The sequence below is a fragment of the Trachemys scripta genome, chromosome 8 (genome assembly GCF_013100865.1).
Source record: "Trachemys scripta elegans isolate TJP31775 chromosome 8, CAS_Tse_1.0, whole genome shotgun sequence".
Taxonomy (NCBI): domain Eukaryota; kingdom Metazoa; phylum Chordata; order Testudines; family Emydidae; genus Trachemys; species Trachemys scripta.
The window spans coordinates 6367083-6379179 of NC_048305.1; the positions used below are offsets into that span (position 1 = coordinate 6367083).

A 12097-nucleotide genomic window follows, 5' to 3' on the forward strand; every position below is an offset into this window, starting at 1 on the left:
CCCACTCCCAGAATACCCCCGTCAGCAGCACTGGACAACGCACAGTCAATGAAGAGTGCTCACCTACAGAGCTCCCTGCTGCAGGAGGAATTCATGGCTTTCCTCCTTTAGCGCACAAGGCAAGGCACAAACCTGCATGAGCTCTTTCAACCGCAGTGACTTGCAGGCCAGACACTTTTCTCTGAAGAACAGAGACATCAGGGCCACAACCCCACCGACGGCGAACCAGAATCTGGCCCAAATTCTCACACTTGTGCGCACAGACCTGCACATTTACAACTGCAGGTGTCCACGTTAAGAGCATAAAATGTGCGCACACATGGTCATTTAGGTGCCCAACTAGCCGTGTGCACGCACAAATCCTCCGTTTGCACGGGCACATCAAGTGTACAGTGGTGTGCCAACACGTCCTTTCCAGAACCACTAACTCTTGTACGCGGTGCAGAGATGGTAGGGTGACCAGTGTGCTGTAACTACATCGAGAGCTGCCCGATCACAAGGGATAAATCCGCCACAGAGAGCGCTATGAAGTACAGAGCTTGTGTTATTTTTGTCATGCACTTTGATGCTGCAGTCACAGCCAGAAAGTGTCTGAAGGGCATTCAAGGACATGAAACAGTCCCATAAAACTTTCAACACCATACATTCTGCTGTGCACTTCTTCTGTATTGTGGTGTACTCTCTATGCCCTTTGGTTAGAAGCTCTTTAAAAGGGAGCCCTGCAGTTTGTTTGGCATAGCATACGGTACACACTTGGCAGCCTGGCATAATAGTCCACCAGTGGTACATAGTCATCACCCTCCCATGACCACACTGACTCTGGTTCCTTCCTGCTCTGGACAAGTTTCAGAAATCCATTTTCTGTGACATAATTCCAGTCTTTTAATCCCTTTCCGACTGTCAGAGCTCAAAAGTGGGACTGAAGGCCGAGCTCCTGGAGCCAGATGTGTCTCTGATGGGTTGACACCTCTCTGCACACTTATGCGCTCACACCCCCATTGCACAAACACACACCCCTGCTCCAACACAATGGATATGAGAGAAGAGACGAGACTAATAAATTCCCTGCCAACTCCACCCCCACGATCTGAGAAACAACCATGGAAACTGGGAGTTGGGTGAAGAGGATGGATTTGTGCTCTGGGCCATAAACAGTCACAGGTCCCAAAGACATCCTGTTACGCTGAGTTCCGGACCACAGCTTCCCCTAACCAGGGCTGAGTAGAGAGAGGACGTTATTCATGGTCCATGAATCCCACGGTAGCGCTTTGACAATGGACTCTATGCCCAAGCGGCGTATGGCTGTTTTCTCCTCCCACAGAAGGAGTGATCTCCGCACTGCTGTTTGCAATAAGAACACCGCCCGGTTTTTGTCCTTCCTACCTGGTTGGCATGATAGCTGTTCAGCCAGCGCTCAATGTGGGTGGCGTACCAGCCCGGTACCAGGCAGCGGCTCTGTAGCGTCCGGAGCTTCTGAGACGCCTCAGGCCCAGCTGTGATCACCTCGTGGAAAGTGAATTTCAGAGCGACTGGGTCATCGTGAGCTCGCTGGTGCTGTTAACAGCAGCAAACCGGTTTAGTTTCTCAGGCAGCACAACAAAACCCCAGTGGCGTGGCCAGCATTACCGGGATCTGAGTCCAAGCCTGCGTGTGAGCTCCTGGGAGGTTTCTGAGCGCCAGTGCAGTCACTGGGCTACCAGCGTCTAGCTTGCTGCTTTGCACAGAACGGTGGGATACACCCTGTTCTGTAGGTAACAGCTTACGCCATCCCACACCTAACTCAACACAGCATTGGATCACCTCTTCCTCGGGCATTGGCCTGAGGACGCCAATCTCCTCCGGTGCAGGCCAGGACCCCTGCCATGGCTGCCAACCTGCAGGACAATGCAGAGCGTGCCTGACCCAGCACGGGACAGCAGATTCTCTGTTCGCTCAGCGCACAGTGCCGCATCCTGGCCCAAGTCAACCCCAAGCCGGAGCATAAGGAGCCGCGGCGACAGCCGAGCAGCTCACCTGGTACCAGGAGTAGGCCCGGTCTGCAGGGTTGATGAGGATGGTGATGACCTTGGCCTTGGAGAGCAGCGCGGCCGCCCGCCTGGGGGCCGTTTCCGAGTCAAAGTAATTGGCGCTCTTCTCGAAGTAGAAGTCGGAGGTGGTGTTGGAGGGGATGGGGAAGAATTCCATGTACCTGCAGGGAGGTCGCTGCATGAGGGGGGGGAAGAGAGGGCACCCGGGGAGGGCGACAGAGAAATACACCTGGCCCCCTGCCCTGGAGACAATGGAGGCCAACTATTGTATATCAAGCGTTCTATAGTCAGGATCCAGCACACGCTACCAATCACCTCCCGCAGCTGCCCCGAACAGCCACCTCATGTCTGACCACCAGCAGTCTAGGGCTCTGGCTCCAGCATGTGGGGAAGATCCTGTCTACACTACAGATCGGAACACTGATGGAACTGGTTCAGGGGACAAGTATGCTGTGACCAGGACCCGGGGCTCTACTGTACATGTGTAGATCAGCCCCCCGGCCAAGTGCAGCTCGGAGCCTAGCACAATGGAACGAAGGCTCCCTGGAAAGGGTCCGGCCATAAAATGCAGTTTAACTGCCCTCCGTGATGGTATGTTGGCACCGGGCACGCCCTCTTCCACCACTCACTGGCCACTGCACGATTCAGAAGGGGGCAGAGGTTCGAGTACGTGCCGGCAGCAGGCCCAGCCTAGGCGGATAACTGGGCGTGTTTGTTACAGGCACTTTCTTTGCTCAGCATCTAGTCACTTTACTGACTAGGTGTCTAGTGGCAACGGACAGTCTGCTAGGGGAATTCTGGACTCCTGCCCTCACATGTTGGTCCCAGGCGCCGGAGTCACATGGCAAACCCCGTGCACAGCTCTTCACGAAGCTTGCAGCTTCCCCCACCCCCAGTACACCCGGGGACCCCGGCGTGGGGTAGCATGAAAGAAGGCCTACCAGTCAATGCCCTTGTGATAATTGTGTCCGTTGAAGAACTGGATCTCCTCGAAACTCTCCGAGCTGGGGTAGTTGCTGCTCAGGTCCGGGTGCATCCCCAGGAACAGATAGAGGGCTGTCGTCCCTTTAAATGGAAAGGAAGCAGAGCCGAGGTTGGGGGCGCAGCAGTGACCACCCTGCGCCTTAGCGAACCAGACAACGTTCCCTCCCTTCTTTGCCACAGGCTGCCCCATGCATGGCCGTCCGGGGCATCCAGTTCAGGTTCCCACTCCAGCCCGGCATAGGTAGGGTTTGCCGACCTCCGAGGAAGAGATGGAGGTTCTAGGACCCAGCTAGAGGAACAATACCAGCTCAGATCTGCCCTGGTAGGCAGAATGCAGGGAGGCACCGGATGGAGAACCAGACAATCCCCCAAATAAAGAGAAATGACACAACCGGTGCGATAGCACAGCTGAAACGGCGATGCGCGTGCTGGTATCGGCTGCGTTGTCTTTCACTGGTTCTGTGCTGCACAGCTCGATGGAGGGGAACTGGAGTACCTGTTTTTTGAGGTCCGATGATGAGAAGCTTTGGGAACCGGTCACATGTCTTTTCTTTGGACCAAATGTCCTTATGCCGCTTGTCCTCACAGGGATCCTGAAACACAGGAGTGAGAGGATTGAGGAAGTGCAACCTGGGGGCGTCTGGGAGGGGAGGCCTCGATGCCCCATATGCCTTTAATAAATACAGTGAAGACTACCTGTTCTCACTGATGATGGGTGCCAAGGCTGTAATGAGGGAGAGTCAGAGGCTGCTGGAAGGTCAGCACGGAGCTGGAAGGTCAGCACGGAGCTGAAACCCCTACAGCTAACAAGCAGGCAAGCGTTGTCCAGCAGATAGGGCATTGGACTAGGAGTCAGGAGTTCTGGCCTCTACTCCCATCTCTGCCACTGGCCTGCTGGGTGACCTTGGTCGAGTGACTTCCCTGCTCTATGCCTCAGTTTCCCTGCCGTAAAATGGGGTTACCCTCCTTTGTAAAGAGCTTTGAGCTCCATGGATACATAGAATCTGAGTGTTATTATCACAGACCCTTTTATGCACCCATGTTGTGAGCCCTGGGACAGGGATATGGTCATGAGCAGAACAGTGTCTTGTCCATCCTGGCATGGATTCTCACTTAGGAGGAAGGCAGTAGGTGAGCAGAACCTTGCCAAATTCACTCACAATAGAACCAAATCCAGCCCTGTTTGCGCCTGGTGCGGTCCCCAATTCCCTGGCAGGCCTGGGCCTCCTGTCCCCCATTCAAGCCAGACAGCCTGGCAGTGGAGCTCTGTACCTGCCACAGTGGATCCTTCTCCTCGGAGAAGATCTGGAAGTATTTCTGCGCCAGTTGCATGGGCGGCAGCGTCTGCAGCTTCAGGTTGGTCCAGGAGCCGAGGAAGCGAACCAGGTGTTTGAAGGTGTACAAACCCAGGCGGTCGTTGCCGTAATTGGACAGATGGGTCATGAAGATACTGATCTGGAATGGAGCAGCAAGACGACAGGACAGGCGTTAGTCAGCGCTCTGAGTCCATCTCAGGACAACTGTAGTTTGCACGTTGGTGAGGTTCTCAACACTGGGGAGTCCTGGGCCCAGCTCTGAACTGGGAGGAACAAACAGGGACTGGTGCAGATGAAAAAGTTGCGGGACCCCGGACGTGTAACACACCCATTAGGAGAGCAAGGTCTCTGTCCTCCTCTCGCGGCTGCTTCACATCACAGCTACCAGCCTTAGCTCAAGCAGTGGCGTTTCGTGCTTTTAGTACTGAACGTCCCTGGGTCAGACCCTGCTGCCAGCCCAAGCAAGGTCAGTTATGGATGGCCCTGAGCCCCCCAATCTGGGGAGGAAAAGGCATGCAGGAGACTTGGACTCTGTCTGGTCTCTGACTCTCACTTTTGAGACCAGGAGTGTCTGGGAGTGCTGCAGAGGCCGCCTTTACATCACTCTGTGGCCAGCCCAATTCGAAGGCCACCATGCTAGGCTCCTGCAGGAGAACCTGCCCATCCCCCTCGACCACAGGCTGAGAGCCCCTGGCCATTGGAGTCACAGGGAAACTCATCTACCCCAGCCGAGGGGACAGCCCGAGTGTGCCAAGGGGCCGTTCCAAGCCCTGCAGAGTACTCGGAGGGCAGCACTCACAGGGTTAAGTAGCACAGTCAGGAACAGCTCCCCTCCATTGATGATCTTGTCCAGTTCACTGGAGCCGCCAGGGTATTCGTTATAGAAGATGGTGTGCGTGAACAAGCCACAGGTCTGCCGCGGGAGTACCTGGGGACAGAGAGGAGTCAGAGCAGGAAGGAATCGCGCAGCCTGCTCCAGAAATCCAGCTCCGGTGCTCCTTCCTCACCATGCCAAACTAAGGGGCGATCCGCCGGGGTCAACCTGCCAGGTATTAGCACTGGCCTCGACATCACCCGGGAACCCCCCGACGAGATTCTTCTACTCAGAAGGGACGGAGCTGGGCTGCTCCAACCCCCTTTGGGAAGGGGGAAATTCTCCTGACCTCTGAACCACACACGCACCTATTTCCGGGGGGGTCTTTCGGGATCGGATACCCCTCGATCTTCCAGGGATGCTGGGAAATCATGACCGTGATCTCCCGAAAGAAAGGGCGGCTCTGGGCAAAGGGACTTAGCAGCAGCAGCTGCCGCCACGCCTAGCAGGGTGCTGGGGACACTGCAGGGGTGACTCGGTCCGCAGCAGTCAGGCAGGTCTCGTTTCTCCTGCTGACCGAGCCACACCGGTGCATTTAGCCCACCCTGCCAAATCCACCTGCACCAGCCTCGGTGCTGAAACAGCCATGGAGGGAGTGCTTTGCGACAGTGGCGATGGATTAGGCTGCGGTTGAGATGAAGCCCAAAGAGATGCTCACAGCTGAGAGTCACTGCTGGGCAATGTTCAAACCAGTGACTTAGTGGCGTAGTTCCATGTCTTAGCGGGAATCCTCTGAGCCAGCCGTGCTGGCAGCCCAGCTGATTGTGGGAGGTTTAGGGCAGGGAGGGGCCAAGGAATAGCCCCGATGCCCCGTTTCACCTACCATGATCCCATTGTGGACAAAGCCCCGGCGGTAGCGGGCTGGTTTCAGGTGGGGATACTCCTCCGTGCTCGTGACTTTGATCGCCCAAACCTGCTTCCACGCTTCGTACAGCTGCACGTGGACGGGGTACACGCCGGAGTGGTGGGGTGCCACGGCGTACCCCATGTCGGTGGGGATGCCATGCTCCTGATGGGAGAGGAGAGGGAAGGTGACTGCGCTAAGCTACAGAATCGGCGAGCTACAAACGACCCAAAGGAAAACTAACGGGGCTCAGTGGAGCTCTTCCATGGACAGATGCATCACTCTGGGTTTTGCTTTAATAGGGTTGGCTTAGCAAGAAAGAGAGGCCGAATTCTCAATTCTAGCGCCTGGGGAGCATGGTTCCTTGCTGTGTCCAGAACGGTGGAGGTGAGTATCCATGAAGGGGAGAGCCAGCCCCAGCGAGAGCCAGGTACGCTGCAGGGAGGCACTGCACAGTCCGACCGTACACGACCCTGCCAATGCACCTCAATCATGCCCTGCTACTCCAAGGCTGTCAGCTGGGCCACACTGAGCAATGCGACAAGTATCCCCCAGGCTGGGGCTGCCAAGTCATCGCACTGATGATCCAAGCTGGGCTGGAACAGTGATGGGCAAAACTCCCGTTGGGTGGGAGAGCACAGTGCTTAGCTGAACCCCTCGGGTTTTGGCACAAGGTTCAGGTTCAGCTGAGGCATGAGAGGTGGTTTGCTAGTTATCAGAACCAGTGTGACCAGCCTTAGTTCGGATCCAGAACGGCACAAGCAGAAAGGCTAGCGTGTTAACACAATGGGCCACTGGAAACTTTAGAACCCTTTGGGGGTGGGGGTGTATTCACTCCCCACATCAAATGTTATTTGTCGCTTCTCACCACATGCCTCCCTCCACCCACACAAAAGGGTGTCCATGTTTTATAGGTTGCAGAAGTTCTCTCCAAACATAGAACACAGGCACTACCAGACTGGATCAGACCCATGGTCCATCTAGGCCAGGATCCTGTCTGTGACACTGGCCTGTACGTCAGATGCTCCAGAGGAAGATATAAAATACCCGGAGTATATCTGGCTATTGCTGGCTCCCCTCTAGGCTTGAAATCAAGCTGCTAACCCAAGTTAAAAGCTGAGTTGCTACGTTTTAACCCGAGTTAGCTCACCCTTTTGCTGTGCAGATGTACCCTTAGTGGGTAGCTGATGCCCTGAGGCTGTGTGTGTGTGTGTGTGTGTTGTACAATCCATACTGTAGATGCAGTTATACCAGTATAAAAGTGCTTACAACAGGCAGTATGGCTTGTTCCCTGGAAATTTGCTATATTGGTACAAGGCACCTTTATATCAATATAAATGCGTCCACATTGGGATGGGGTTTATTCTGGTGTAACTATATTGGCATAGTTAAAGTAGTACAACTTGTCTGCAGACAAGTCCTTTGGCTTAAGTAAGCACCTTTGGAACTCTCTGCCACATGATAGTTATGTATGGGATTAAAAAACACAGGGGCAGCCTTCTTGAGGCCACTCACGTTTCTGATCATCTTTGACCTGATCTTTTTAGTCTCTTCCTGCTGCTACTCAGCCCCCAACGCAGGAGCAGAGAGATAGAGAAGTACGAGGAAACCTATCTTAGCATCCTGCCTAGGGAGCCAGTTAAACTGCATTTCTGGTAGGAGATGGAGAACTAAAGGTCAAACAAAACTTTATTCAAAGACACTTGGGGGTCTTTTAAAGAGGTTCCAGAGGATTCAGTGCCGAGAGCGTCCTCATGAGGTTTTACTGCACAGACACAGCAGGACGGAGGAGAAGGGGGAGGACAGGGGGTAAAAACTGGAGGAGAGAGAGATGACGAAGCAAACTCCTGCTGCTCTTATGCAGCGTTCTTCCTCCTGCTCCGCACAGAATGAGAGCTCAGTCTGAGAACGCAGGAGAAGAGGCACGAGACTGGGTGGGGAGAGGGTTTAAGATGTCATCTTTAACTCCCCAGCCCAGCAAGCATCCCCCACGGCTAAATACCCCCCCAGCTGGCATCTTACTCACGACAGCGAATTTCTTGTTCATGGTCATTTGCTCCGCTAGCACCGACTGGTTGTGGAAGAGGTGAGGCTGCATGTGACTCCACATGTGTGGGAACCACCAGAACTCCTTCACGTAAGACAGCAACAGGTCGTCTCCTTCGTCTTCAGCGTCCGTGCCTGCCGGGGCCAAACCACCATCAGCAGCAGCAGCCCTACCGCGCTAAAGCCAAAGAACTCAAGCCCGGCTCACGCGAGAGCCTGAATGCCCGGCTCAGGTGGGGTACGGGATCGCAAAGTGGGCAGGGGAATGTGTGTCTCGGACTGCCATCCTGAAATCCAACAGGCAGCGAAAAGCGCAGAGAAAGGACCTTACACTGCTCTCAGCTGCCGCTCAGACCCCTGGAGGGCCAGTGGAAAGGAGCACCGGGGGCACTGCTGTCATTCTGGAGTGGATCCTTATCTTTACCAGTGACCAAAGGTGTGTTTGGGGCTTGGCCACCTTTGCTAGCCCTGCCTCTGAGAGCAGGGAGAAATCTGGCTTTTCAGTCACCCAGTAGCTCGGAAGGTCCTGAGCTCATCCCAGATGGGCTCTGGCGAGGGCATAAGCCACTAGAGCGGAACACGAGTCCCCAGCCCCCAAGATGGACCAGCCTCATATTGTTACATTGCTGAAGACGGGATATTGTTAACAGGTTCGAGCCTCTATCGAAGCCTCTGTTTAGGTTTCATGTTCAGCTGGCATCGCGGCCTATTGCCCGCTGCCCAGGGGAAACTACTGCTGAACATGGTGACTCTGCGACTGTACTCACACGGCCTGTAACCTCAGCAATTCAGCGAGACACGTGCCAGAAGTGCCAGGAAGGCAAGAGAGCCCGAGCCCAGCGGGGCGGGCCTGGCTTCTCACCCTGCCACTGGCCAAGATCCTTGCTCTCTCTCGGGCTGTAAAACGGGGCTAATGGTGGGAAGTACTCTGCCATCCGCCGCTCGACAACACCAGAGCAGCCCTAGGGATTCTTATTGGCCAAACCCAGCAAACGCCTTTGCCAGCTAATGCCTCGAGTTCTGCTCGTTTGGTTTTCCAGAGGAGAGACTAAAGGGGCAGAGCCCCCTTCTCTCAAGCTCCTCCCATGATACAACACTGCAGAGGCCTGCGTCTCTGAGACAGAGAGCGCTCTGGGAAGGGGCGTTCTACAGCTGCCATCTCCGTAGTCCCGGACGTCCGGGGACGGAGGGTTTTTAAGCTGCGCAGGATAGATATCGCAGCTCAGCGAGCTCCGAAATGGAGAGGGCCAGTGCGGGCCTATGGAGGCAAAGCTGCCCTGCCTCACCTGTGTGGAAGAATTTCCCTGAGTAGCCCAGGTTGAAGGTGAAGTTGGGGATGTGGGTGCGCAGTTCATTCTGAGTGTCAAACAGAGCCTGTGGCATGGAGAGAGACACATCATTAGTACCCGACACATCATCACACAGTAACCCGCACCTTTGGCACACTGGGGTCGGAAGTCACGCGTGCGACCTCTGCTTCGTGTACTCTAGCAACAGCACTCCCACGGAAGGGCTCACACCCCCAGCTGATGCTCTGAGGGCACTAGAGCCTACACGTCAGTTCACTAGGACCACAAATCATGCACCAGCGTCCCAGACACACCCCCAGCCCTTGCTCCGAGCTCATGCACCAGCGCCCCAGACACACCCCCAGCCCCTTGCTCCATGCACCAGCGCCCCAGACACACCCCCAGCCCTTGCTCCGTGCACCAGCGCCCCAGACACACCCCCAGCCCTTGCGCCGTGCACCAGCGCCCCAGACACACCCCCAGCCCTTGCGCCGTGCACCAGCGCCCCAGACACACCCCCAGCCCTTGCTCCGTGCACCAGCGCCCCAGACACACCCCCAGCCCCTTGCTCCGTGCACCAGCGCCCCAGACACACCCCCAGCCCCTTGCTCCGTGCACCAGCGCCCCAGACACACCCCCAGCCCTTGCTCCGAGCACAATGGGATCTGTACCCAAGTGCACTAAGGCCAGGGATCCCTAGTCACATCAGAATCCCGCCCCGAGAGCATTGGCTGGCTGAGTTGGGACAGTGGTACCTTTACGTCTTCGACCTTCATGCGAGTGCCCTCCTTGCCCACGAAGATGTCATCGATGTCCACCAAGAGGTAGCGGTCGAGGGGAAGGGAGAGCCTCTTGCCGGTCAGGAAGGAGACGGCATCCACGAAGACCAGCTTGTGCAGCCAGAAGTTGAGGTTGTTCCCGAAGAGGACTCTCTGGATGCCGTCGTGCAGGCCCAGGTCCTGCACCACGGTGGTGTGCAGCGCAGCATCGACGCTCATGTGCGGGATGGACTCTGCTGACTTGGTCTTGGCCAGGAGTACCGGCTCGTAGGTGGAATGGTTGGACTGGAAGACGGTCCAGTCCTCTCCTGGAAGCAGGCCCTTCTCCACCTCGCTGGGGCGCGTGATGTACAGGAGCGGGGATTTGGGGTTGATGCTGCAGTCCTTCAGCCCGAGGTTGGAGTGGAGAAAGAGTGGGAAGCCCTTCAGCTGAGCACTCAGCAAACTGTTCTCGTTGGCCTGCCAGGGGAGAGCCCGCGGACTGAATGAGAAAGGCCTCAGAGGGAGAGGAGAGGGGCAGGCTGCACCATGGCATTTAAAAGTGTGCAACTCACATTCCCATGCCTCCCTTGCAGCACCCTGCGTGCCGCTCCCCCACGCTCCCCTTTGGCTGATCCAGGCCACTGCTGTGCTCAGAAGCAAGTCGTACCCAGAGTGCATCACCTGGACAGGTAGAGGCAGCAATGCAGGGCCGACGGGAGGGTGGGGGGACGGTTTGGTCAGATCCAGAGGGGGCGGGCAGGACAAGCTGAAGGAACACGAGCTGGGGAAGCAGGAAAGGCAGCACATCACAAGCTGCTTCCCAGCAACCCCCTTAGAAGCAGCACTTGGGGAACCCCCTGGATTCACACACTCAGGCTCTGAGCACAATAGCAGCCACACGCTACACAGCAAGTGCCATCTCCTCTTCTGCAAAAGAGGGAGCTGACCTGTCCCCCGCCAGCCACATGTGAATTCTGCCGTCTGCATTCCCCGGTGCGCTCCTGGAGTAAGGCACCACGGCCGACATGGCCTGTCACGCAGCTGGGGCACCAAACCTAGCGTGTTGAGCCTACCCCTAAAACTGAGAGCCCCCTTCCTGCTGCGCCCTGCACCTCCCAGGCCTGCTGGACTCTGACCCCTGCACACCCCGCTGTTCTGAGCGGGGAGAAGATTTCCAGGGGGAGGGCTGTTGTACAGACACATTGCCCCGACATTTAAGCTTCTCTCCCTTGCCAAGTTTTAGCGCTCTCTATGTGGATGGAGGATCCCAAATAGGATCCCATTGGCTCGTCAAACAAACTGAGCCGCAGACCATTAGAAAGCACGTAGCAGAACTGCGGGACAAGGCGTTTGATAAACCCCACAGATTCAGCAGCCGCTCCCACGCCGGGATCTCGGCAGGGGGAGTTTTCCAGCGCGCAGCTCGCCGAGTTCCTGGACAGTCCGATCTGGGGAATGCGAACGCTGGGGACAGCTCAGCCCTGCAGCTGGGCTGCCTGTTCCACACCATTCACACCCACATGGGGTCTGGAGCCCGTCCATCTGCACACGAGCTGCTAACTGAAACCAAGAGCTGCGCGCCTGAAGGGCTGCTCCAGAGGCGTCTCTGCCCAGCTGGACGGGCGGGGCTGGTTTGTCCCCCAGCCCTGGCGTCCTTGGACAGCAGAGGCTGGGAGTGCTACGAAGGGGCATGCCTTGCTGCTAGGGTGCGGGGGCGCCAATCGTCCCACTCAACAACGGCCCTCGCTGCTCAGCAGGGGAAGGCTCCTCCATCGAAGGGGCGGTGGGGTCGACAGGAGGCCACTGGGCGTGTGAGGGGAGCGGAGAGTCCCCTCCGCGGGCTGGGAGCACATCTGGAATGCTGACGGCCTCGCTCCACGGGTGGGCCCAGCCCGCCCGCATCCTGCCTGCACTCCTGGCCCCGCAGAGTCTTCCCAAAACAGCTGCGCCGGTGGA

General features: G+C 56.6%; 1 protein-coding gene across 2 annotated transcripts in view; it reads right to left on the reverse strand.

The window, feature by feature from the left end:
* NDST1 (N-deacetylase and N-sulfotransferase 1) overlaps positions 1 to 12097 on the reverse strand; it is a 61984-nt gene that overhangs the window by 8473 nt on the left and 41414 nt on the right. For both annotated transcript variants that reach the window (XM_034778204.1, XM_034778205.1), the window contains exons 3-12: positions 10136 to 10618; positions 9378 to 9465; positions 8072 to 8226; positions 6025 to 6210; positions 5127 to 5255; positions 4284 to 4466; positions 3508 to 3604; positions 2969 to 3092; positions 2014 to 2188; positions 1384 to 1554 (exon numbers count right to left, since the gene is read on the reverse strand). In XM_034778204.1, the coding sequence (XP_034634095.1) occupies positions 1384 to 1554; positions 2014 to 2188; positions 2969 to 3092; positions 3508 to 3604; positions 4284 to 4466; positions 5127 to 5255; positions 6025 to 6210; positions 8072 to 8226; positions 9378 to 9465; positions 10136 to 10618 (1791 nt within the window). The remainder of the gene's footprint in view (positions 1 to 1383; positions 1555 to 2013; positions 2189 to 2968; positions 3093 to 3507; positions 3605 to 4283; positions 4467 to 5126; positions 5256 to 6024; positions 6211 to 8071; positions 8227 to 9377; positions 9466 to 10135; positions 10619 to 12097) is intronic.